This window comes from Coptis chinensis, chromosome 2, assembly GCF_015680905.1.
Source record: "Coptis chinensis isolate HL-2020 chromosome 2, ASM1568090v1, whole genome shotgun sequence".
NCBI classification, from domain to species: domain Eukaryota; kingdom Viridiplantae; phylum Streptophyta; class Magnoliopsida; order Ranunculales; family Ranunculaceae; genus Coptis; species Coptis chinensis.
Genome location: NC_141457.1, coordinates 109,670,585 through 109,692,974, shown reverse-complemented (window position 1 = coordinate 109,692,974; position 22,390 = coordinate 109,670,585). Strand labels below are relative to the sequence as shown.

Sequence of the window (22,390 nt, the reverse complement as noted above, 5' to 3'; positions counted from 1 at the left end):
TGAATAGGAGAATAACATAAAATGAATAGGAGTATTAAGACATTAAGTAAAATAAGATCAAATCTGACCAGGATTACCAGTCAAGTACGACTTGAGGCAGAACGAACGTAATTCTATTCTACTCTGTAATGCGGCGTGGGCAAGCGAGCCATTTGCGGTGGCAAATTCCGTTCGCACCAATTCAGACGATTTTACCCTCAATTTCTATTTTAAAATACAAGAAAGTCAGCTAAATATAAATGTAATAGTTGTTTTATTTAGGGGCTAAGAGGTAAAAAATGAAACTTATTGACGGCGTGGCCAATTTTTTGATTGAGTTGTCTCTATCAATACAAACTATTGGACAATTCTGTCCCTATTTTACATCTTCAAATACAAAATAATTGTTTTTATATTATTTTAATATTTGTTATGTTTTAGGGGTAAAAATGTATTGAGAATTTTTTTTGAAAAAAGTTGGTCAGTGCAAATTGTGGCAGAGTGGCTAGCTCAAAACTAGTGGTAAAAGAAAGGAAATGAAGAAATTATAAAACAACACAACAATAGTAAATCCTATTTTGTTTTTTTTTGGTAAGCCTATTTTTAAACGAGATAACTGGTATCATCATCTAGTAGTTTTACCAACTTTGCTAGTTGGCACCTGCATATTAAAACCTAGTTGTCTTTATACTCCAGTATCTTCAATATCAAATACCACGAGACATAAGTACACGATGGATGGTTAACCAACTAGGACCAGATCAAAAGATTCCACATTTCAAGTAGGGGGTCAACCATCAACCTGCCATTGGTATTCTAGTATCTTCAATATCGAATACAGCCTAAAACTCTTGTCTTGCCGGTCATTCAACCAATGAAATGCAACATCATTTTGAAAAATACATGCATTATTAACAGGAATCAGAATCATACAAGCATTATTAAATAAAAATAATTTTTAATCCTTTTTCAATTGTAATAACAATCTTCAGAAGGATTTGGGTGGAGACGAGAAGAGAAACACGATCAGATTAGGCGTTCAGCCCTTCTTCTAGAAACTTTCCTTTTTGATTATACAAAAAAGTGCTTAGCGGTTTAAATTTGCTACTTGGGACGCCTTCGGTAGGGATATAGTATGTCATCAACATTGGCCTTGATGTACCTGCCCACCCTATTCATGTTCCTGGAGACGCCAGAGGCAACTAAACTTGCATTCCTAGTAAACCTGTACATTCAAAGCATTTTCAAGTATCTAAAATACATAATGAATTAGACAGAAATGTTTTCAATGATAATATAACTATGGGTATTAGTCAACGTGCGTGCTTACTTGCTAAAAAATTCCTCTCCTGAATGTGGTGGTTTGTATGGCCGTGGCTTAGGAAGGACAAGGTCATCTTCAAAAAATTATGGAGATCGTATCAGTCATAGAGCACACCATCCATGAAACTATGAAGTTAACAAATAATATAACATACAGAATAACTGTTCACACGACCAGTGCAATCAATCAGAAATTAAATAAAAGCAGCGACAGGATTTATAAACAACAAAACACAACAGAAACCAAGGTGGGGTTATAGTAGAACCTAAAAAATACATAAGCCGTCCTTGGTAAAATCCAGATACACCAAAAGTTGTTGCTTAATTGGTCAAGAAGGTGATTTGCAGGGTTACAGGGATGTCATAATAGGTGACAACCCAATATCAAATTCATGGATGACAAAAGGGATAGAATCATTAATAATGAATATAAATCATATGTTGAGAAAATTAAGAGATATATGTGGAATTAACGTTTTTACAACGAATAGGGAAAACAAAAGTTTACTACATTTGCAATAAGCAGGATTTAGAATGAATTGTAATTTTGTATTTTCAAATTCAGATGAAATAGAAACTTTTGATAGGTTTGGTTTTGGTAACGTCTAGTAAGGATTGTGCTTTTATTACTTATGGAAATTGCTCTTGGTAATATGCTGCTTAGTTAAACGATTCTTTATTGCGTTAGAAGATATCTATCTTTTAGATGAAATACCTATGATTACAAAGACAACAGCAATTCATATTCAATCTTTCAATAAAATAATATAGTTATACCATAATTTTAAGGGCCATTTGTTTTTGTGAGGTCTTATAATCTCTTATAAGATGTGAACCAGTGATTTGGGACATTTTTTTGGTTTGTTTTTTGCCTTTTATAAGAGGCTCAAATTCTATAAATACCAAAATTGGATCTACTTCAATTCTATACGTCTTATAACTTGAAAAATGACTCAAACACCCCCGTTCATATACCCCTAGTCCCATTTCTCTATTCTTCCATTTTCACTATCTTCTTATCTAAATAACTCCATTGCCCTAACCACCATCACCATCGTGCTATTAAGACCAATACCATTACCTCCATTACCATCATCACCACCATCATCGTGCTATTAAGACCAAGACCACTACCACTACCACTACCACTACCACTACCACCACCTTGCTACTAAGATAATTTTTTAAAATCAATATTCTAATTATCAAAATTGATTTGAAACCGAAAATCAAATTATACGCTTGTTTCAAATTAATCTATTCAAGTTAAATATGATGTAAAGCAGGGTTATATTTGTCAAATAACCATCTATAGGATGTTGTGTATTTGTTTTTTTCTATTGTTACAGGTGTTTATAAGAGGAACTTAAAATGAAAAACAAACCACTTTATAAGACCCTCGTATAACTTAACCCAAAAAAACAAATTGCCCCTAAGTCTTCCCTTAGTTTTCTTTTCTTCCTCTTCTAGATTCAAGAGTATGCAAAATCTCTTCTACTGGTGGCACTCAAAGTCTTATTTGTTCCACTTTCTCCTCAAAGAAAACGCAAATTCAATCAAAACATGGCCGCCACTATCATGACAACCCCCTCTACTGTACCAACACTCCATATATAGGTGATGATTTTCCTCAAAAGTCCTCAACACTTTGTAGAGATCTATCTTCACGTAAGAACCCTGGTCTTGGATGAAACCTAATTGATGTGGGAATGAACTCCTAGTGGAACAAAGGCTTCACCACCTTAGTGTAATGAGCTAGAGGACTAAATATCAAAATATCTTTATCTCAAAAGAGGAGACAATTAAAAGGGTTTTTTGCATTTTGGTCCTAATAATAATAGTGATATTAGGGTTTGGTCCACAATTAATTGTTTATTGCACTTTGATCCAAAATTGTCGTTAGCCCATCAAAATTTTCATAATACCACATTTACCCTTAAAATCATCGGCTATCACTTAATTGGTATTTTGCAGTTTGGTCCTAGTGATATTAGGGTTTGGTTCACAATTAAACGTTTAATGCACTTTGGCCTCGTCAGCCCATCTAAAATTTCATAATATCATATTTACCCTTAAAATCATTGACCATTATTTAATCATTTGCTTTTAATCAGCAGCTCATTTTACACCATGTGTATCTCAACTAATCGAGTTCTAAAATTACATTTTATCTTCTTCCTATCTTACCACCACCACTCAATTATCAGCTCATTCATCACAATTCAATAATCACTGTCATCTAGCTCTTTCAACTTTATACAAAGATCAAAATCATTTGTCCTATTGAACTTAAAACACTGAAGGACAACAAAAATTAACTTTGAATTTTAAATAAATAAGATTGGGCATTTGAAATTTCAACTTAAACTCCCTAATAAATGAGACAAAAAAATTAACAACTAACCCTTATCTTAACTCGAAATCTAAAAAAAATTGAGTATCAAAGATCAGAAACAAACTTGAATGTTTAAAGATCGCCGACAAACTTGAAAATATGATCGCAAAATGTGAGAAATGAGTTTTTGATTGGTAGTTGATCGTGTTAATGGTGGGTTATTGCTTTTGGATGGTGGTGGTAGTGGTGGTGGTATGGTGATTCAGGTTGTTATGGAGGGTGGAGGTGGTGGTGGAGTGGTGTTCAAGAAAAAAAATGTTAATTGTCTAAGCTCCACCGTTGGATTGAATAAATAAGATAATGTCACGTATAGTTTTTAGTAATTGGTCCTACTCTTAATAGCAATATTTGCAATTTGGTCCTCAAGTAGAACACGTGTACAATATGTGCAGGGTATTATAGGCATTTCATTTAATAAATGGACGGGCCGTTCGGTCAACTAACTGTCAACACACTTTAATAGCAATTTTGGACCAAAATGCAATAAACGATTAATTGTGGACCAAAACTTAATATCATTATTTTCACTAGGACCAAAATGCAAAAACCCCCAATTAAAAACACTAGAAGATACAAATATAGTAGTGCAATAATGTATCGGGAACCCATGCAAGATATCCATAATATATTTCTCCTGATGAGCATAACCACTACCAAATATTAGATATAAGTTGGCTTAATTACCTTCCCCACTATTAACATTCATAGGACCTCGGTCAGCATCCCCATTATTAACATGAACAAGATCTTGTTCAGCCGTCGAAACTTTTTTTCCCATGACAAGCTGCAAGGAGTCTCAATGTCAGGAAAAATTGTAAACATAGTGTAATACGCATAAGAAGAAAGAAATTTATAGCGTACCAATTTGCTACAAACTTCAGACAAATTAAAATAGCAAGAAGACCAGGTTAGATTATATAGAGACAGAATAAGTGCTCCGTATATCCTCCAAGCCACAATAAGTGCCCTTTTGGATTCATAGCACAAAACAGCTTTAATACTTTTTGTCTACAGTTTTTTTTTAATTGAAATAAAACTAGAACTTAAAAACCCACTTTCCACATTCAGAAAATAAAACAAACAAAAATTAGCCTGAACTTACTTTCGAGCACAAGAGATTAAATTGAGAACATAGTAGTCAACATCCCACGTCAAGTGTTGTATCAAAAGAAAAATGATAAATATTGAAGTATCCCACGATACAATACTGCATACAACATGCATTGGGCGATACACACTTTTAACACATGAAGTCATAAAAAACATTATCCGAAAAACGAGTTTTTATGAACCATTTAGTTGTTCTTTCTCTTTTCTAAGCTTTAGAAAGTCATCTTAGATTTTAGTTTTGATAACCAACAACCCTAACGCGTAGTAATCTTTACTTACCCAACTAAGAGGCTAGTTTAGCCCTTAATGTATAATAATAATTTAGACCCAGACACCCCATGGTTGAAAATGATGACATTTTTACCATACATTAGTACATGCTAAACTATATTTATGCATCTTTGTAGATGGAAACTTACATGCACATGCACAAACACATATAAATATAAAAGTTTATTGTAAGTGTATTCATATGATACACGATAGGATTCGATACTCGATATGCTAAAAAATGAAAAACAACATATGATACGATATACAATTTGATAACAATTATTGTTATAGGTGGCTTCTTCTAAGTCGTTATATTTCGTATGATATATAAATTTATTGCAATAAGATTACCCCAATCTGCCAAGGGAATCAATCAAATGCAAGCTACTCACTTTCAGTTTTCCATTGCATTTGGATCCTCATTGGGTATATGCCAAACCGATCCCTTACTCACTGACAGTTAAGTAACACTATAGAAAAGGAAAACAAATTGAGATGATAACCTCAATTCCAGAACAGAACGGTAATTCCACTTGTTTCCCTTGTAGATCAGCAGAAGATCCTTTTCTATCCAAGTAAAATGAGCGACCAACACACGAGTACTTATAGTCCTTATAGTTCCGACCCTCATGAGCCGCGTACTTCTCCATTGCTTGCACCAAAGATCCAGGTACTGGTAATTGAAGGTCAGCATATCCTCAGGTAATAAGCATGGGTAGTTTTTCGAAGAAATCAAGCCATAGACATAGATATATCCATTCAATTAAGAAAAGAAAGCTTAATAACATACAGGCACACGAGAATAATAAAAAGGGGAGAAGAGATTCCTCGTTTTCATTGTGCATTAAATATAATCTCAAATAAGTTTTACAGTCCTTTTATGGATTTAGAATAATTCCCCTGATACCACATCACAAACAAACACAACTGCGAGACTTCCAAAATAGAAAAGACACTTCCAATGGCTGCATGTGCATGTGGTGGTTTCTAGACGGACAAGCAATTAACGAAATAGAAAAAATACGTCTACGAGGATAATGATAATAAACGGGCAAAGAAACTGAAAAAGGGCGTTCTTAACATCCATATCTCAACACCCGCATGCAAAAGACTTCCAAAAAACACACCCAACAACAAGCCACAACTTATTGTGCATGATTCCTATTGAGCATGTGACGCAAAGTGTTAATGGTTCCACAGCATACATAAAAAAATGAATTTTATTTTTACGCAAAACAATGAAGTAAAATAAGATGCAGAAAAAGGGTAGAAGAAATGAAAACGTAGAACAAGTGTACCGCGATCAAAGTGTCTAGTGACGCCGATGCAAGCAGGGTCTTTTGATTTGGATTTGATAACGGAAGAGTAGTAGAGACATCCTAGGCATGCCTTTCCCTTGGGTCCCACTTTTACCACCTCATTCCTGTTTACGGACGATCCTTCCATTAGCTTCTCAATTCAGCACGCGAGCATCATTCACTAGAACAAACACAAGCACAGATGAGTGAGAATGATGGAAGTGGTTGAGATTGTGAGAATTGGTGAGACCTAACCCTTTTTGTTTGTTGGTAACTGAAATAGACGATGCTACCGTACCCGCAAGTGAAAGAACCACTCACACTTTCTGTTTTGTTCCAAATCCCAGAGTCACAAGTGTTCGTTGCAAACTTTGTTTTTGTTTCACTTTTCAGTTTCGACAGACGAGATAGAGTCATATATCGGCAAAATATATACCCAAAATTACAAAATATGAGGATATGGCAAAATATCGATTCCTGATTTATGAATATGTATCTTTTCTGTGGGGATATTTGATATTGTTTTATATTCAAATATAGTAGATATTTCCAAATATATAATTTATATTTATTTAAAATAATAATAATAAATCTATATAATTTATATTTATTTGAAATATAATGATAAATCTATATAATAAAAAACCAACCAAGTTGGTTTTGTCTGCCTACAAAAATGTTATCCGCTCCGATTTATTATCTATTTCAAAAGTTTGATGTGGGCCCATGGCGGATTTCAAAAGTTGTGACATGGCGAGATCCAAAGTCTTTAGAGTATGTTAATGTTAATTTGAAAGAGTACTGGATCATTGTTGATTTGGTCAACAATGAATGTTTTGTGGGCTAGGCTTTTATCATTCGATTAGTTAGGGTTAGATTTAATTTGTAACAATGCCTTCAGCACGGGCTATATACTAGTATTAAATAAAATTGTTATCTACACAAAATATAATCAAATATCTCTAAATATCACAATATATCTTAAAATATCATAAATATCATCGATATTTACAGTTGTATATATCTCTAAGTATATTGCGATATTTATTTATCCTTTGCTGAAATTTTGATATTTATCGCGATATATATTTTGCACTATGCCCACAAGTATCCAAAATTTTGCAAACCCCCAATGGATTTTTTTGGATAGTTAGCATAGTTTCTTTAGATTCAAATTGTAATTATAAAAAATAGAGGATAATTATATTATTTATTTAAGTGATATTAGGGAGAATTTCAGTGAGGGAAAGAGAAGATAATTGTATAATTTAAGTGATATAAGAGAGGTTTTTATAAATTATTAATAAAGTGGGGTTTGTACTAATTTTTGTGAGGGGGATGTTTCTAAATTAAACAAATATAGAGATCACAAATTGCCTCGATAGTGGAGAGGGTTCCTGGAACATATCATTATATAGTGTAGAGATGATGTTACGCCATTGAAGGGCTTTCCCACTTCCCAGACATGTAAAGCTAGTGAAGTCTCCATTTTGTGCCACCAATTTTATATTTCAAAATTTTAAAGTAAAACATAAAACAAAGTGTTTTGCTTCAAATTCGATTTGAGAAAAGCACAACCGAATTTGAGTTGTCTCAAATCCAGAAAATTATAATTTTTATTTTTTTGATAGTGAATTATAATTGAGCATGTCTTCAGTGCGCATGATGTATGGGTACGCAGGAATGAGGGCTTTTGGATCAGTACTTCTTTGTTGAAATACACCCTCACCTCTGTGTGTGAGTGGCCCAGATTCATCCTCACTTTCTCTCTCCTGCCACCCTAGATTTACCCATTATAATTTGGGTTGATATGTACATGTAAAAGTTTTTATATATACTGAAACAAAACAAAGGATAAAAAATTAATACAACAAAGGCTAGAAAAGTTCAACAAGGATCATATCAAAAAGCTCAAAACCTTATTATTAAGTATAAGAAGAAACGTAGAAAAAGAACTTCCCAATCTACATTGAAAACAAAATGCTCGATGCTCGAGTAGTCATCTTTGCACCACCCGTTTCACTAAGCTTTTGCAGCGGATCTCCCCGGGTGTCAGATTTCCATCCTGCAATTACAAATGTTTTCCTCGGCAGCTATTGCATTTTAGACACTTGACCTGTGCTGCTGAAAATCTTACTTGCAAGGTATAAGTTTTCAAACAGGAAAGCGTTGTGAACAATGACCATTACAAAACACATTGATACAATGTAACATTATGTTCCCTCGATCTCGTTTCTCTAAAACAAGGCGTAAAATATGTTTGTGAATAGAAACTAAAAAAGTGTAGGAGTGGCAGACCATTTTTTGTCAGAAACCTGATCTGGCCAGTTTACACTATTGGTCTTGGGTGTAGGAGAAGGAAGGTTTGGTAAACTGTTACTGTTGCTCTGGTCAAGACCCCATCCTTCTGTCACAGATTTAGGAGTCTCAACTGACGGGGTACCCCAACCCTGATTCCAGACTTCCGTCACAGGTTTAGGAGGCTCAACAGGAGGAGTAACCCAACCATGACCCCATCCCGTCGCTGTACTGGGAACCCCACTATTCACTTGAGGATTTCTCCAATTTTCACCAGATGACTGAACTGAAGGGCCCATAGTATTTGCTCGGTTATCGTACCCATGCCCACTACTAGATAAAGATCTGTTTGAATTCCAAGTATTCTCTTGATTCTGGCCATGGCTCCATCTTCCACCACTCTGACCCCATTGATGGGATGTTGGTCTGTGGGGATGCCCAGTAAAAGATGGGTGTGGGTTATGTGCTACCCGACCAGACGACACCATGTTACCCCTCAATGAGTCCCCACCTCTCCAGGAAGAACCAGACTGTCCCCCCCTCGTATCTGTAGTCTGTGCAACCCAGCCAGCTGAACCTGAACCCCAAGCATCACTATTAGTCAGTTTGGTATTACCATTGGCAACGCTACTGGCATCCTTCCAATTTAAATTCATTTGGTTTTTATCTGTCCATGTCATACTAGTAGTTCCTTTCCAGCTACCACCCAAGTTAACTTCCCTACTACTATTGGACAGGGCTACAACTTTTTCAGGTGTTGAGAAGCTGTTGTTCCTATGGGGCAACGGTTTACTGAACTTTCCAGCTAATGCATCATTCAGCAGTATAGCATCTTCTTGCGTCTCAGGTGTCTTCCATATTTTAAGATCAACAGGGAAGTGCCCAGTCGTACTCCACTTGCGGAGCTGAACCATAGAAAAAGGTCCTTGTGTTTTACCAGAGGGGTCCTGGTAGCACCACAATTTTTCCGTCTCACTGATAGTAGATGATAAACCTGTAGACAGAGGTGCTGCCGTCTCCTTTGGATTCCCAGAAGAAGGCCCAGATCTTCCAACAGCTTGGCTGCTCCAAGCACTAATGCCCAAGCCAGTTGCAGAAGCCATATGTTGTGCATCACTAGTCTGATCACCAGTACCATTAGGACTGTATACTCCGTCCCAGACACCTACAGCCGAAGAATTTATGTTGGGCTCTGAAGCAGCGCTTGCATATTTTCGTGCAGCACCCCTGGTATCAACCAAAGCAGGGCTTCCTTTTCCTGGGGAGATTGGATCCCTTCCCTTCCTACTGAACCCAGCATCTCTTGACATCATATATTTATCTGCATAAGTAACATACATAGAGGTCAACTCCGAAGCAAGTTAAATGATATGATATATATAAAAGAATGAACAATAACATCAGTAAAAGAGAGTTTATATCTTGAAACAACATCAAGACCTTGTGGGCTATTATCTTCTTCCTCATCCTCTTCAGATTCGTAACCGGATCCATTTTAGGATCAGAATGTACAACAGGAACTTGCTCTAGTCTCCGAAAGCGTTCCTCCGGCCTGTTCAAAAGCTGCAATTTCTCCACACACTCTCTAAGAGTAAAATAAAGGTCAAGGATAACTGAAGATATGCTTCTCTAATTGCAGACACCGTGATTCATAAATTAAACGAAAACGAACTTGAACATTAGCCTTGACAGAAAGTAAAATTAAAAATTAAAAATAACAGACAGACATGATCATTTAACAATCTTTTCAATAACGAGTCATGTAACAATTACGTTTCATTCTTTAATTTTAAGCAAGTATAGTCAAATATAACAATGACATGGAGATATGCACTTCTGTCGGTCTCAATAAACAAAGGATATTCTTTTCTACGGCCCTGTTCACTTGCTCGGTCCCGAAGATGACTAATCCGCAGCTTCTCCGTTTCTAACCACTACAAGATAAGAGAAAATTTGAAAGCAGCAGCAGGTAAGCAGACTATATTTTGAAAAATCATAGAAACGCTGCTAGATAACATTGACAGTAGTAATAGTTCATCACTAAGAACTCACATCATTGACTCTTACTGCCTGGAGAGCCATTGCTTTGTCCTGAACCTCACCCTAAACCATAAACCTTCCAAGGTTAACACATCAACCTGAACATCTAAGAGGAAATGTAGAAAAAGAAAAATATGCAACATTACCACTGTCATTCGGCTAATTAATCCACATTTAATGCTCTGGCGTAGACGCTTGCATTCATCCTGGATGTAGAACATATTTAACAAAAACTTTAGAAACCTATAATCCTTGGTGAAGCTTACTGTATTTTGAATGGAATAAAACACAAACACAGACTTCAAAATAATGATCCTCTTAAATTACTATATTTTACTGGACCCTGAAACAAAAAACTTATAATAGTATATTTTTTCACTTTACTAAACTCAGTGGTTGTGTGATTCATTAAAAAGATTGCAAAAGACAAGTGAAATATATATGATGAAAACATCATAAAGTCGAATCATAGAAATAGCACTCCTCAAAGCATACTCATTATCCACAACTCATACGCTAACCCTTACACCTTAGTAACAATCACATCACGGTAAAAACATAGACATGACATGAAAGCGTAAATTATGTATCCAGAGCTTCAATGTGAAATTCAATGACTATAATTTCTATTAGTCTCTGCCATGAACTTGTGCACCACGTTTTCCTTGACCATACAACAACTGCACAGATCTCAATGACTGGGACCGGCAGAAAAGAAGCCTTGGTATTGCAATCAAGTTAGTTCTTTAGCATTCCTTGTTTAAGCCCCTGTTTCCTCTAAAACTCTCTTCACCTTAATGTGTACGTCCAATAGTTACAAAGAATGCAAGATATTTTTTTTGAGCAATATCAATAACAATAGCCGAGATCCTAAGGGAAGAATCTGCATCCTCAGAGATTTTGAAAATGTAATAGTGGTTCCCATCTGCATCCCAAGTAGAATGCTAAAGTTGATATTTGACACCTTGGGGACCAGATCACCAGCATACATCTTTCTTCCACAAATCAGAAAATGGTAAGTACATTTAAGTTATGTATACAGCCTCTCTAAAGCTAATGAAAATCGAATTACTGCAGACCAATAAATTTCATTGGAGGTGGTTCATCTGTTTAGAAATATTTGAGAAGACGGTTTTAGTTTTGAGCAATTCACCTCTGCTGTAAATGAAGAGACAAAAATGTCACAATCTTTCCAGTGGATGATTTCACTAAATTATAATGAAACTATTACATCAAGACCCAGATCAATAACACCAATGTCTGCTTAGCAATCTTTTTTTTTTTTTTGTTGGGTAAAATGTGGTGTGTATATATATATAATCATAAGTCAACTTTGTAGGATGAGATATCCCACTCAGATACAACAAGGGGAAAGACAGATACAATATTGATACTAGAAAAAAGAAAACTACAACTACTAGAGAAAACTAAAGTAAAGGGATGCAATCATGCATGGCTGATTAGCAATCTTCGCAACCTTAAATTGCAATATTTGCAATAGACAATAAATAAAGTTACTATCAATTTCATACTTTTTCCCAGATGAAATAAGAAAATACCTTAGTGATTGCGAACTCATTAACAGAACTGGAGCACACCGAATACTTTATATACATACCACACTAGTACAGGGTTGTATACATTTGAATCAATACATATTATTTAAGATCACAATTATGGAAACATAAATTTTACAATGTATAAAAAGTTGTTTTTTTTTTGGCAAAATATCTTGAACCTATTAATGAAATTAAAATCGACAAAAGAAAACAAGCATTGCAAACTGTCCTATTAGATTACCTCAGAGAAGTCCTGGTTTGAAATTGTATCAATTGAGATAACCTCAGACTTGTTCAAGTTTAGTATCTCCAGCACAACATCAGCTAACCTTTTACCAGTTTTATAGGGTGCCGCAGCCTTGCGAGTACCTGTAATAAAATTAATAATAAATTTACCATCGTATTGGTACATACACAAAGACCCACACGTAAAATTAGATTGGATGAGAACAAGTAACTACGACATTTACCTACAACTTGAACGAGCCGATACATATCTTGTTTGTGACCAGCACCAGAAATTCTTATTCTCACAAAAGTGCCAACAACATTGTCCTGAAACTTGTCACCATCTTCGAGTAAATCTTCCATTAAGTTACGACGCAAGTACAATAATTTAATGTTATGGACGTCGATTGCAGCATAATCATCAAGATTAGCCTGTGGTCCTCTATCCCCCTTTTTACGTGATTTGCGTCGCTTATCTGCAGATGCCTTTGTTAAAGCACCAGAGGTACCATCCCCATCCAACTGACTTGCCTCATCACCGCCAGTTCCTTGAATATCATCTGTATGAGTGTCCTCTTTTATAAGAAAATGTGATTCAAGAAGCTTTAACATTTCAAAATGCCCTACACGAGCTTTCCCAAATAGATTCACCAGCCTTGAATCACAAACTATTTGACTTTTTCGACGAGGATCCCGAAGGTTGTTCTGTTTAATATATTCTAACAAAAGAGCCTGCACATCAAACTGGGATAGAACAGATTTATCACCATTCTTCATGTGTGCAACAAACTCTAAAAGCTCTTTTGATGCCCAGTCAGCATCATTTGTCAGAGATGTCCCTACACCAACCACATGTGTGACACTCGGCAGATCCTCGTCCTTTGATGACTTTGACCGCCTCTTTGGCCTTCTTCGTTTCGAGTTACTCACTTCATGATGTTTAGCAGAACCATCCGAACCAGAGGCATCATCATTAGCATCATAAACATCTTCAGAAGATTCGGCCTTACGAACCGATGTACTAGATCCCTTAAATGGATTTCTAGCTTGACTGAGCACATCCAAAGTTAGTGATAGCTTCCGTTTCAAATCCATATAGTACTCCTTGAAAAGATACTCCCAACTATTTTTGTCATCAAAATCTACTTGAGCCTGCAAATGTATACATGAACCAGACAACAAAAGTAGTCAGAAACATACCATCTATAGTTTATTAAAATTAAATACATTCTGAAGCTAATACAATGAAGCACATGGGTTCTAAACTGATAACGACAACATGAAATTCCATCTTCAACCAGAAACTCTATGAATTAGATAGTGAAAAGAAACAACTAGGGAAGGAGGGGGAATAATTCAAGACTCGTGAATCAGATTCTACATCAAGAAATTTGTCACTTAACTCAGTGTTGTTTTAGGTGTTAAAGAGTTCTCTTTAACAAAGGATTAATGCACATGCACAAAAGATGTTAGTAAGGACCATTAATCATTCATGTGCAATACGACATTATGACATGGACCTATTGTATCTCATCTGGATGGCTATTCAAGAAGTTTCCTACTTACGGTCATTCCACTAACTTCCCAGATGACTGGGAGGATTTTTCACTAGTGTGGTGGTTGTTTACTAATAAGAGCTCTCTTGGCTTGCACACGTTATATATGGTTTCTTGCATTCACCATAAATTATATCTTTATTACCAATAAAAAAAAATATGTTATAACTATTTCCCTCCCTCAAAGATAAGTTAATTCATATTTAAGTGCAAGTGTTCAAGTGGAAGACTCGCGCACAAAACTATACAGTATTATCAGGAGCATAGGTAGTATTTTTCAAATTAAACCCGTCCAGTGCGAATTGTTTTATATTTTGATTACACATAAGAAACTTAACGACGTTTGGACCAAGCTGAATAGATAATTCATAAATACTCTTTCCCGTGTAAATAAACAGATAAGAACATATACTAAACATGAATCTATTAAACTCAAAAAACTGAATGGTATTAGAACAGCCTAAGACTGAGTATCGAGTGGAATGAATATATGCATGAAATGAAAATGCAAACAGCAACTTTGAAATAATTAACCATGTTAACCCAAAAAAGAAGCAAGTCATTTTAATGTGCAATAACGCATTTGAGAGCTATAGCACATATATTATTAGTGAAATGTATAATTACCATTTCCTTGTTTCCCTGCTCATTCTTTTCAATCAGCATTACAGTTCTCATGCATGTCTCACAAAAGCCTTTGTTTCCTCGAACGCAGAAATATTCTGTTTCTTTAATGCACCCCTTGCACAAGGAGTACGTACATGTATAACACATATAATGTGCACCTTTCTCACAGTTGCTACATATATGCCAACCTGAAGTGCATAACAACCGTTACAGGGAAACAAGGTAGGAAAAAAAGTAAATGCAAAAATTAAAGGACAATATACTGAGTCAATGACTTACTAACATACAAATTACTCTTAGCAACCAAAAAGACAAACAAAACAATGAAACGAACAAAAATAAAAATAAAACATAATGATAATAATAAATTATAAAATAAACAACAAACATTGTAAACAAGTATCATCATGTATATATGTGTGTGTGTATGTGTGTGTTATGGTTGAGGAAAGATATTGAATTAAATAAGAATGAGCAAAGATAACAATAAAGACCGTGTGTTATTTTTTTCTATGCAGAATATATGCCCAACATAGGCTGACACTCTAATTCATTTCGGCTACTAAAAAAACACAACAATTTCAAAACACCTTTGCCAACGGATCACCAAAGGTTAGGTTAAGATACCTCAGTTCACATATGTTTTTACCCTGCTATCTTCAAAGGGGGATTTCGGTTAGTTTAAGAACAGTAACGTAACAAGTATGGAGTACTGGAAAGGAACGGGTTGGGGATTGTTTAAAATTGCTGAGGGAGAATGTTAGGGGCCTACTCGGTGAGACCTTCTTCACCTCCACAGCTATCTTCTATTGCAACTCCAATTATCCTATATATAGTTTCCTCCAAAACCTGTTTCCATTAAAGACTCGATATGCCTAGAATTTTGAATCTAAGGAATTTAAGAAGTTTGAACAAGGCATGCCCAAAAGCAGTCTTTAGCGACCTTTGCATAGGAACGAGAGGCAGGAGGGTGGTGGAGTCATTACTGAAAATCATTGGATGTTTCTTAATGGCAAACAAAGCATCCATATTTCCAAAACCCTTGTGGGATTTAAACTCTGACTGCTAACGGTGTGGACTGTGGAACAAGCAATAATGATACTATCAAATGTGGCTGCTAAATGCATAGACATTTCAGAGAGGCCATTGAACTAGACATATGATGTGGCACACTTTGCTGATTTGATGCCTGCATAGGTGTTTCTTATAAATAGGTGAAACCTTAAAAGATGTTGACAAGATTGTCTGTGTGAGGCAGAAAGGTTCCTATTGGTACAGATATCAGAATGTCAGATGTTGGTGAGGGGATAAATTTAAAGAACATCAACCAAGTAACATTTCCTATTTGAAAATACCCTAGCAGTGAACATGTCATTTGATGAATCGGGTAAAGTTGATTGATAAAAGGACACTAGGACAAGGAGAACAGGAAATTGCCCTTGTATTCCATCAGACTCACACAACAAGCAAATACAGCTAAACAGAGTATTATATTTCACTTGTAAACAGTCATGGCCGGTTCCGACAAAAGTACAGTCGTACAGAAACTGGGTTTTAATAGCCATGAATGGCCTAAATGAACCCATTTGCACTGGTAGAGAGATGATGCTTTTTATGCCTACTTGAGTTGTAATTCTTCAGCATAAAGACGATCCATCACCAAACCTTTGCAAGTATGAAATCAAAAAGACATGTCCACTTGCAAAAGGCCAACTTGACGGAGGCACCATTCTCTGGGCTGATATTTTTACACTTCGACTGGTTGAATATGGGCTGATACTTTTACACTTTGACTGGAACAGCCAAGTGACAGCACATGTCATTGCAAGATTTAGCAGTATGAGGTTGATGGCACATATTCAACCAGTTGTGCACCAAAGAGTTGAGCCCGCAGATTATGTGCACGGTTCATTCGCTTCAGCAGTAGAATGTGGAATATAGATCTTTCTTAAAGAGCTTTTTGAGAGCCTTTATCCTTGCAATACAAACGACAACACGATCAGATGGACTGGTACAATTGTGCAACCAAGATGGCCATTCTTGGGCATTCATTACGACTACAACTAGACCACAAGTGCGACCAAGAATTTTCTTTTTTCGCTTCGTAAATATGCATTAATTATTAACATAATATATATGGGGAGGGATCCATATACAACACTTTTTATATAACAGTTTATACAATGGCCTATATCTCACTTTACAAAACTACTTACGACTTGATTTTTTGTGGATGTCATCTTTCCACTATAGATAACAACCCAACAAAAAATGGACTCATTTAGAAATTTCTAAAGATGCTAAAAGAAAGTTGCAAAATTTTAAATCCTGACCGTTAAAAAAACATAACATTTTCAAATCAACTTTTGAAAGGGGTTAAGATTTCGAAATGAGCTCAAATTTTGTGGATATGATCTTTATAGTGATAAGATCATACCCACAAAGTATTAGCTCTTAGTTCAACATAAAAAAGGGTGTTGTATAAATTGTTGTATAAAAGGTGTTGCATATAGATCCCTCCCATATATATATAGCTTGGGATTATTTTTAATTATTTATTTTTCTATTTGGCTTTGTAAATACAAAATTGTATTAATATTCATAATTAAAAAAAAATAAATAAAGAAGAAACGTTGAGAATATCTACAAGTGAATGAAAACCTAAACCCACCAACACTCCTCCCCAGTACCCAAAAAGAGTAAGTTGTTCCTTCTACCAACAAAATAGCTACAGGGTTAATCTCTAGCATCTATATAAAGTTTAGTCCACCAAATCATGTAAGGCCTTGATCGTCAAACGCTTCCCCCTAAGATGCTGAGACACCATCAAGTGATGAGTACATTTCTTAAGGGATAGCACAAAGATGTCCATGACTCACAGCGAGCCTGATTTATGAGCCAATTAAGATGTATTTTCCTAAATTCGGGGTAAATATATATCCTAGCGAAGGCAAGGATTACTGGGAATTGAAATAATTGAAAAATGGAGTAATGTCAATTGAAACTTTACAAGTTAGTGGACTTCCAGCAGACATACAAGGAACTTCCCGACAACACAAGTTTCATTCTCTACCTTCCAAAGTGCAAGTCTTCATTTTGAGCATCACCTACAAAAATCTTCACTATGGATATTTATTTGATAAAGGGAGTAAAAATCCCTAGTAGGTACATCCTCAATTATTGATAGGAGTTCATTTCATTAGTGTCTAGTGTTGAAAGCTAGGTTACATGGACACACCATATTTTGAAAAAATCTGTGTCGGATACATATCCACGTGTCCGTGTCCGTGTCCGTGTCCGTGTCGGACACATATTGTATTTAATTTACCTCGAATTTCTGATTTTCCATCTAATTTAATAAATTTATAATTATTAAAAAATTAATTAATTATTCCTATCCGTGTCCCCGAATTCTTCAACCGCCACTTCCGATTCTGATTTTCCATCTAATTTATTAATCGATAACACTATATTTCTTTACAAATAATTATTAAATATATTTAACGTTGAAATACCAACATAATGAAGCCAATTAAGAACCCAATCAATCAATAAACAATTAAAACACTCAATCAACTAAAATAAATATGATTAAAGTGTAGAACTCCGAGGGTTGGTCGAATCTTGTCGACAATGTTTAACATTGAAATAGTGAACACAATTACTCGGCTAATCGGGCCTAATCGGCCGAGTACTCGGGGAGTTTTTGAGTCCGATTGTGATCAGGGATTAAATTGTTAGTCGGGTCGGCTAAGCAGCGAGTAGCGAGTACTCACTGATTACTCGGGGAGTACTCAACGATTTAATAGCCCAGCCGACACGTGTGCCCGTGTCAATGTAACCTAGGTTGAAAGGCCTGTTCATCCCCATGGTTATACCTCTGATGCTTAATCTTAATGCGTTGACGTTCTAGAGTGACTGATGATGGCTTGGTGCGGATAGCAGTCGATAAGGTCACAACTTGGAAGTTTCTCCTATATGGGCGTCCCTGCAAAGCAGGCATCTTCAAGGATAAGGAAGCTAGGTCTATTTTCACCACTATACAAGTCGAATATTGCTTGTGGCATTTGCTGTGTACGAGTGAGGACAGAAAGTTCTTTGATTTGAAAAGATCATTAATTGTATGATTGTAATGGGGGACTCTAAACTGTATTATGCATTTGTTGTAATTAACTTATAAAAAACATAGCACAGTTAAGCAAGCACACAGTAAACACAATGAAACACCTTCTACTACATTCCCTAAAGGACGACCGGATTCAAACAACAAAGAGAACATAAAACTTATGACTGAAATGAAGCTCCAACAATTACAGCAAAGACCGTAGCATACCACAATTCCAGCGACCCTTTGAACGGAAGAATGCTTCGTCCCGATTAACACAAGCAGGATGGTATGCTTTAGGGCAAGCCCTAACAACACCAACAAGAATCAGCACAAAAATAACTAAAGAAATCCACAAACAAATATCAACCAGCATGAAGTAAAATAATAAAAATAAAAAATTCCTCACCGACGATCACATAGCACAAGATTGCCTCCATCAAAGCAAATGAAACAAACGTCCTCTTCTTCTGTTGTTTTTAATGGAGCTTTGCCTTGAACCTTAGCAGGCCGACCTCGCTTCCGCTTCCTATCACTCTTACCTTCCTCAATAACTTCCATCTCCATTTCCGTCTCCATATCCATCTCTGTCTCAACCTCAGACCCAAGTGCAGCTTCCTCTGCAGCCATAGGAGAGACATCATCTTCGTCATTAACCATATGAGAGACATTCTCACCGTCCACAACATGAGAGTCATCTTCATTACCGATTATTGGAGAAGCTTCTTTATCAATCCCAGGAGACGTATCCTTTTGATTATCTACCACAGGAGAGGCATCATCTTTATCCTCAACCATCGGAGAGGAATCGTCTTTATTCTTTAACATGGGAGAGGTGCTGTCCTTGTTGTCTGTCATAAGAGACGCATCATCTTTCTCACCCTCCATGGGAGAGGTGTCGTCTTTTCACCCTCCATGGGAGAGGTGTCGTCTTTTTCACCCTCCATGGGAGAGGCGATGTCTTTCTCACCCTCCATGGGAGAGGTGTTGTCTTTCTCACCCTCCATGGGAGAGGCGATGTCTTTCTCACCCTCCATGGGAGAGGTGTTGTCTTTCTCACCCTCCATGGGAGAGGCGTCGTCTTTTTCACCCTCCATGGGGGAGGCGTTGTCTTTCTCACCCTCCATGGGGAGGCGTTGTCTTTCTCACCCTCCATTGGAGAGGTGTCCTCCTCTTTATCATCTCCCACAGGAGAGGCAACATCCTTATTGTTCCTTACTGCTGAGTAGTCATCCTCTTTATTATCAACCATGGGAGAGACATCTTCATCTTCCACAGCCCGAGAAACATCTTCGCTACTAACCACAGGTGAGGCGTTTTCGTTACTAACCACGGGTAAGGCATTCTCATTATTCACAGGGGGAGAGACATGTTCCTCATCAACTACGTGAGAGGCATGTTCCTCACTAACCACAGGTGATACTTCTTTATCAATCAAAGGAGAATCAACAACTTTATCACCTACTATGGGAGAGACATTACCTTCATCATCATTAGCCAAGGGCATTACAAAAACAACAGTATCTTCAGGAGAGACCTCATTATTATCATTGACCTCTTTCACATTTTCAGCAGCCATGCTATCCAATACAATTTGAGTTGCATCTTCAGACACTGTAGATACAGCAGCGATTTGTGGAACTTCATCTTTATCGGCAGCATCGGAGTGATTAATTTGAGATTCAGTATTTTGTTCATTGAAATGTTCAATTTGTTGTGTAGAAGAAGCCTTAAAAGAAGATTCTTCTTCTTCAACAATATTAGCAAAATCAACGAGTTTCGAATCGTCAATTTGTGATTGACTATTCAACGTTTGTTCATTCGAGTGTTCAATTTGGTCAGAAATATTAGGTATAGAAACCCTAGAATACCCTTCTTCTTCTTCTTCCATAATAATAATAAGATTTTGAATTGAAACCCTAACTCAAAACCCTAGATTATTATTATTATTATTTTTTTTTAGTTATATGAGATAGAGAGAAAAACACGATAATAATAAGAAAATAAAAGACGGTCACGAACTCACGTCACGTCCAGATCCGATACGGAAGAGGCAAAAAAGGGGAAAAGAAAGGCCTCTTTTGAGGTTACGGGATTTTATCTAGTTAAAAAAACACTAGCATCGAGAAGACGCACGAAAACCACGTCTTGGTGATGACTCAAATTACCCAATTTGTACTACACAGCCGTCGTACTAATGTGACATCCGGGTAACATAAAAATGCGCATTTTTCTATTTTTCACTGTTTCGGTCATTATTTTGAGGCTTGGTCATGGTCGGTTGGAAAATAGCATGTGTTGAAAACTTGAAATACCGACGTTGATTTGGTCTGGAAACTTGGTTTGACGAAATATGCCTGTAAAATGTCGGTATTTGATTCTAGTATTGTAAAATAAACAGTGTATTCGTATTTTATAAAAATATAAAACATTCGTACATCCAAAGAAAAAAATCGGTATTTGAATCAAGGCAAACTATATTTCTAGTTTGGGGCAGTAGGTTGTGAATTGGAATAGTTAGGTTATGCATAGATATTGTCCTTTTGCAGTGTGGGGGTTTAATCGGTGTAAACTTTAAAGTATGACACATATGGCGAGATTACTCATGCACATCGCATGCTTAAGTGGGCAAGTGTTTTTGAAAAAGCCTCTATATTAGTTTGTGACTGATAAATAACACTCATTCGTTCTTGATAATGAACATCTATGATCCCTCACCAGTCCGCAGGCGCAGGTCAAAACAATCAAAAGCCATAGGCAAAGTTCAAATGCCAATGGATACAAAGAATTTTTTTGGTAGCAAAACGCGAGAGAAATATTGGAGAATGCAAGAGAAACAACGGCGGCTCAAGAAAATTAAAAACCCTAAACAAAGTTCAAATGCCAATAGATACGAAAATTTTTTTGGTAGGAAAACGCGAGAGAAACGTTGTAGAAGGAGAGGAAAACAAATTATTATATAACGTTACTTAAATAAGGGTTTGAAAAACGATAGTGGGCTGAAAAGAAAACATTGGGCTGAATTATATTGGGGCCCTAAGCAGCTGCCTATAAACTATGGGATTGAGCCGGCTGTCACTATGTAGTATGTGTAATTTGCGGCGTGAGAGGTGCATGTTTAGCCTCACTATAAATCCCTAATGAATGTGTCCATCTAACTTCTTTAAAGAAAACGGAAGGAGTAACAGTGAATTCATCACCGTCATTAATTTTTGTTTCCTTTATTGCACTCACTGTATTGCTGAAATTACATATTTGTCCTCCATTATAAATGACACAATATAGGACCCAATCATGAATGTTTTGAACACTATGTAATTTGGTTGCTTCCAACGTGGCAATATGATTGGTATATGGGCTTAAGATTTTTTTGCCATACCTATTTAGTTTAAGAAATAGCCTTTTCTATTAAATTGTTGAAATGTTTAATTTCTTAATGCTATGCTTAATTCAACGCTCATCGAGCATAAAGAAATGCTAGTAAATTATAATCTCAATACATCCAAAGGTGCCATACCGTCAAATTTAACAAAACCATTGCCCCGGATTTCATGATATCATTATCCTTACCCATATCTACTCTTCATGATATTTAGAGT

General features: G+C 36.2%; 2 protein-coding genes across 3 annotated transcripts; both read right to left on the bottom strand.

Moving 5' to 3' along the window:
- Positions 1 to 869: 869 nt before the first annotated feature.
- On the bottom strand, positions 870 to 6,769 carry LOC147520469 (uncharacterized). Of its 2 annotated transcripts, none has more exons than XM_086592021.1 (6): positions 6,634 to 6,769; positions 6,379 to 6,561; positions 5,584 to 5,753; positions 4,382 to 4,481; positions 1,310 to 1,376; positions 870 to 1,204 (listed from the first exon to the last, which is right to left on the bottom strand). In XM_086592021.1, the coding sequence occupies exons 2-6, from the start codon at positions 6,524 to 6,526 to the stop codon at positions 1,084 to 1,086; spliced, it is 606 nt and encodes a 201-aa protein (XP_086448147.1). In that variant the 5' UTR covers positions 6,527 to 6,561; positions 6,634 to 6,769; the 3' UTR covers positions 870 to 1,083. The 2 variants fall into 2 exon arrangements, with proteins under 2 accessions (XP_086448147.1, XP_086448148.1); XM_086592022.1 differs by having other exon boundaries at positions 6,379 to 6,559; positions 6,677 to 6,736.
- A 1,509-nt stretch (positions 6,770 to 8,278) lies between these two features.
- LOC147520468 (zinc finger CCCH domain-containing protein 19-like) lies at positions 8,279 to 19,857 on the bottom strand. The gene is given in 11 exon segments (XM_086592020.1): positions 8,279 to 9,997; positions 10,117 to 10,161; positions 10,164 to 10,267; positions 10,540 to 10,610; positions 10,729 to 10,779; positions 10,863 to 10,922; positions 12,517 to 12,644; positions 12,746 to 13,655; positions 14,687 to 14,874; positions 19,020 to 19,099; positions 19,201 to 19,857. Coding segments are annotated over 11 exon segments (3,462 nt in total). The 5' UTR covers positions 19,680 to 19,857; the 3' UTR covers positions 8,279 to 8,651.
- Positions 19,858 to 22,390: the final 2,533 nt, after the last annotated feature.

Excerpts from the sequence above, each read along its gene's own strand:
- LOC147520469 (XM_086592021.1), bottom strand. The coding sequence starts at position 6,526 with ATGGAAGGATCGTCCGTAAACAGGAATGAGGTGGTAAAAGTGGGACCC. Across the intron at positions 4,482-5,583 it reads CGTTCTGTTCTGGAATTGAG|CTTGTCATGGGAAAAAAAGT; the intron begins GTTATCATCTCA and ends GACTCCTTGCAG. Across the intron at positions 1,377-4,381 it reads GAATGTTAATAGTGGGGAAG|ATGACCTTGTCCTTCCTAAG; the intron begins GTAATTAAGCCA and ends AATTTTTTGAAG.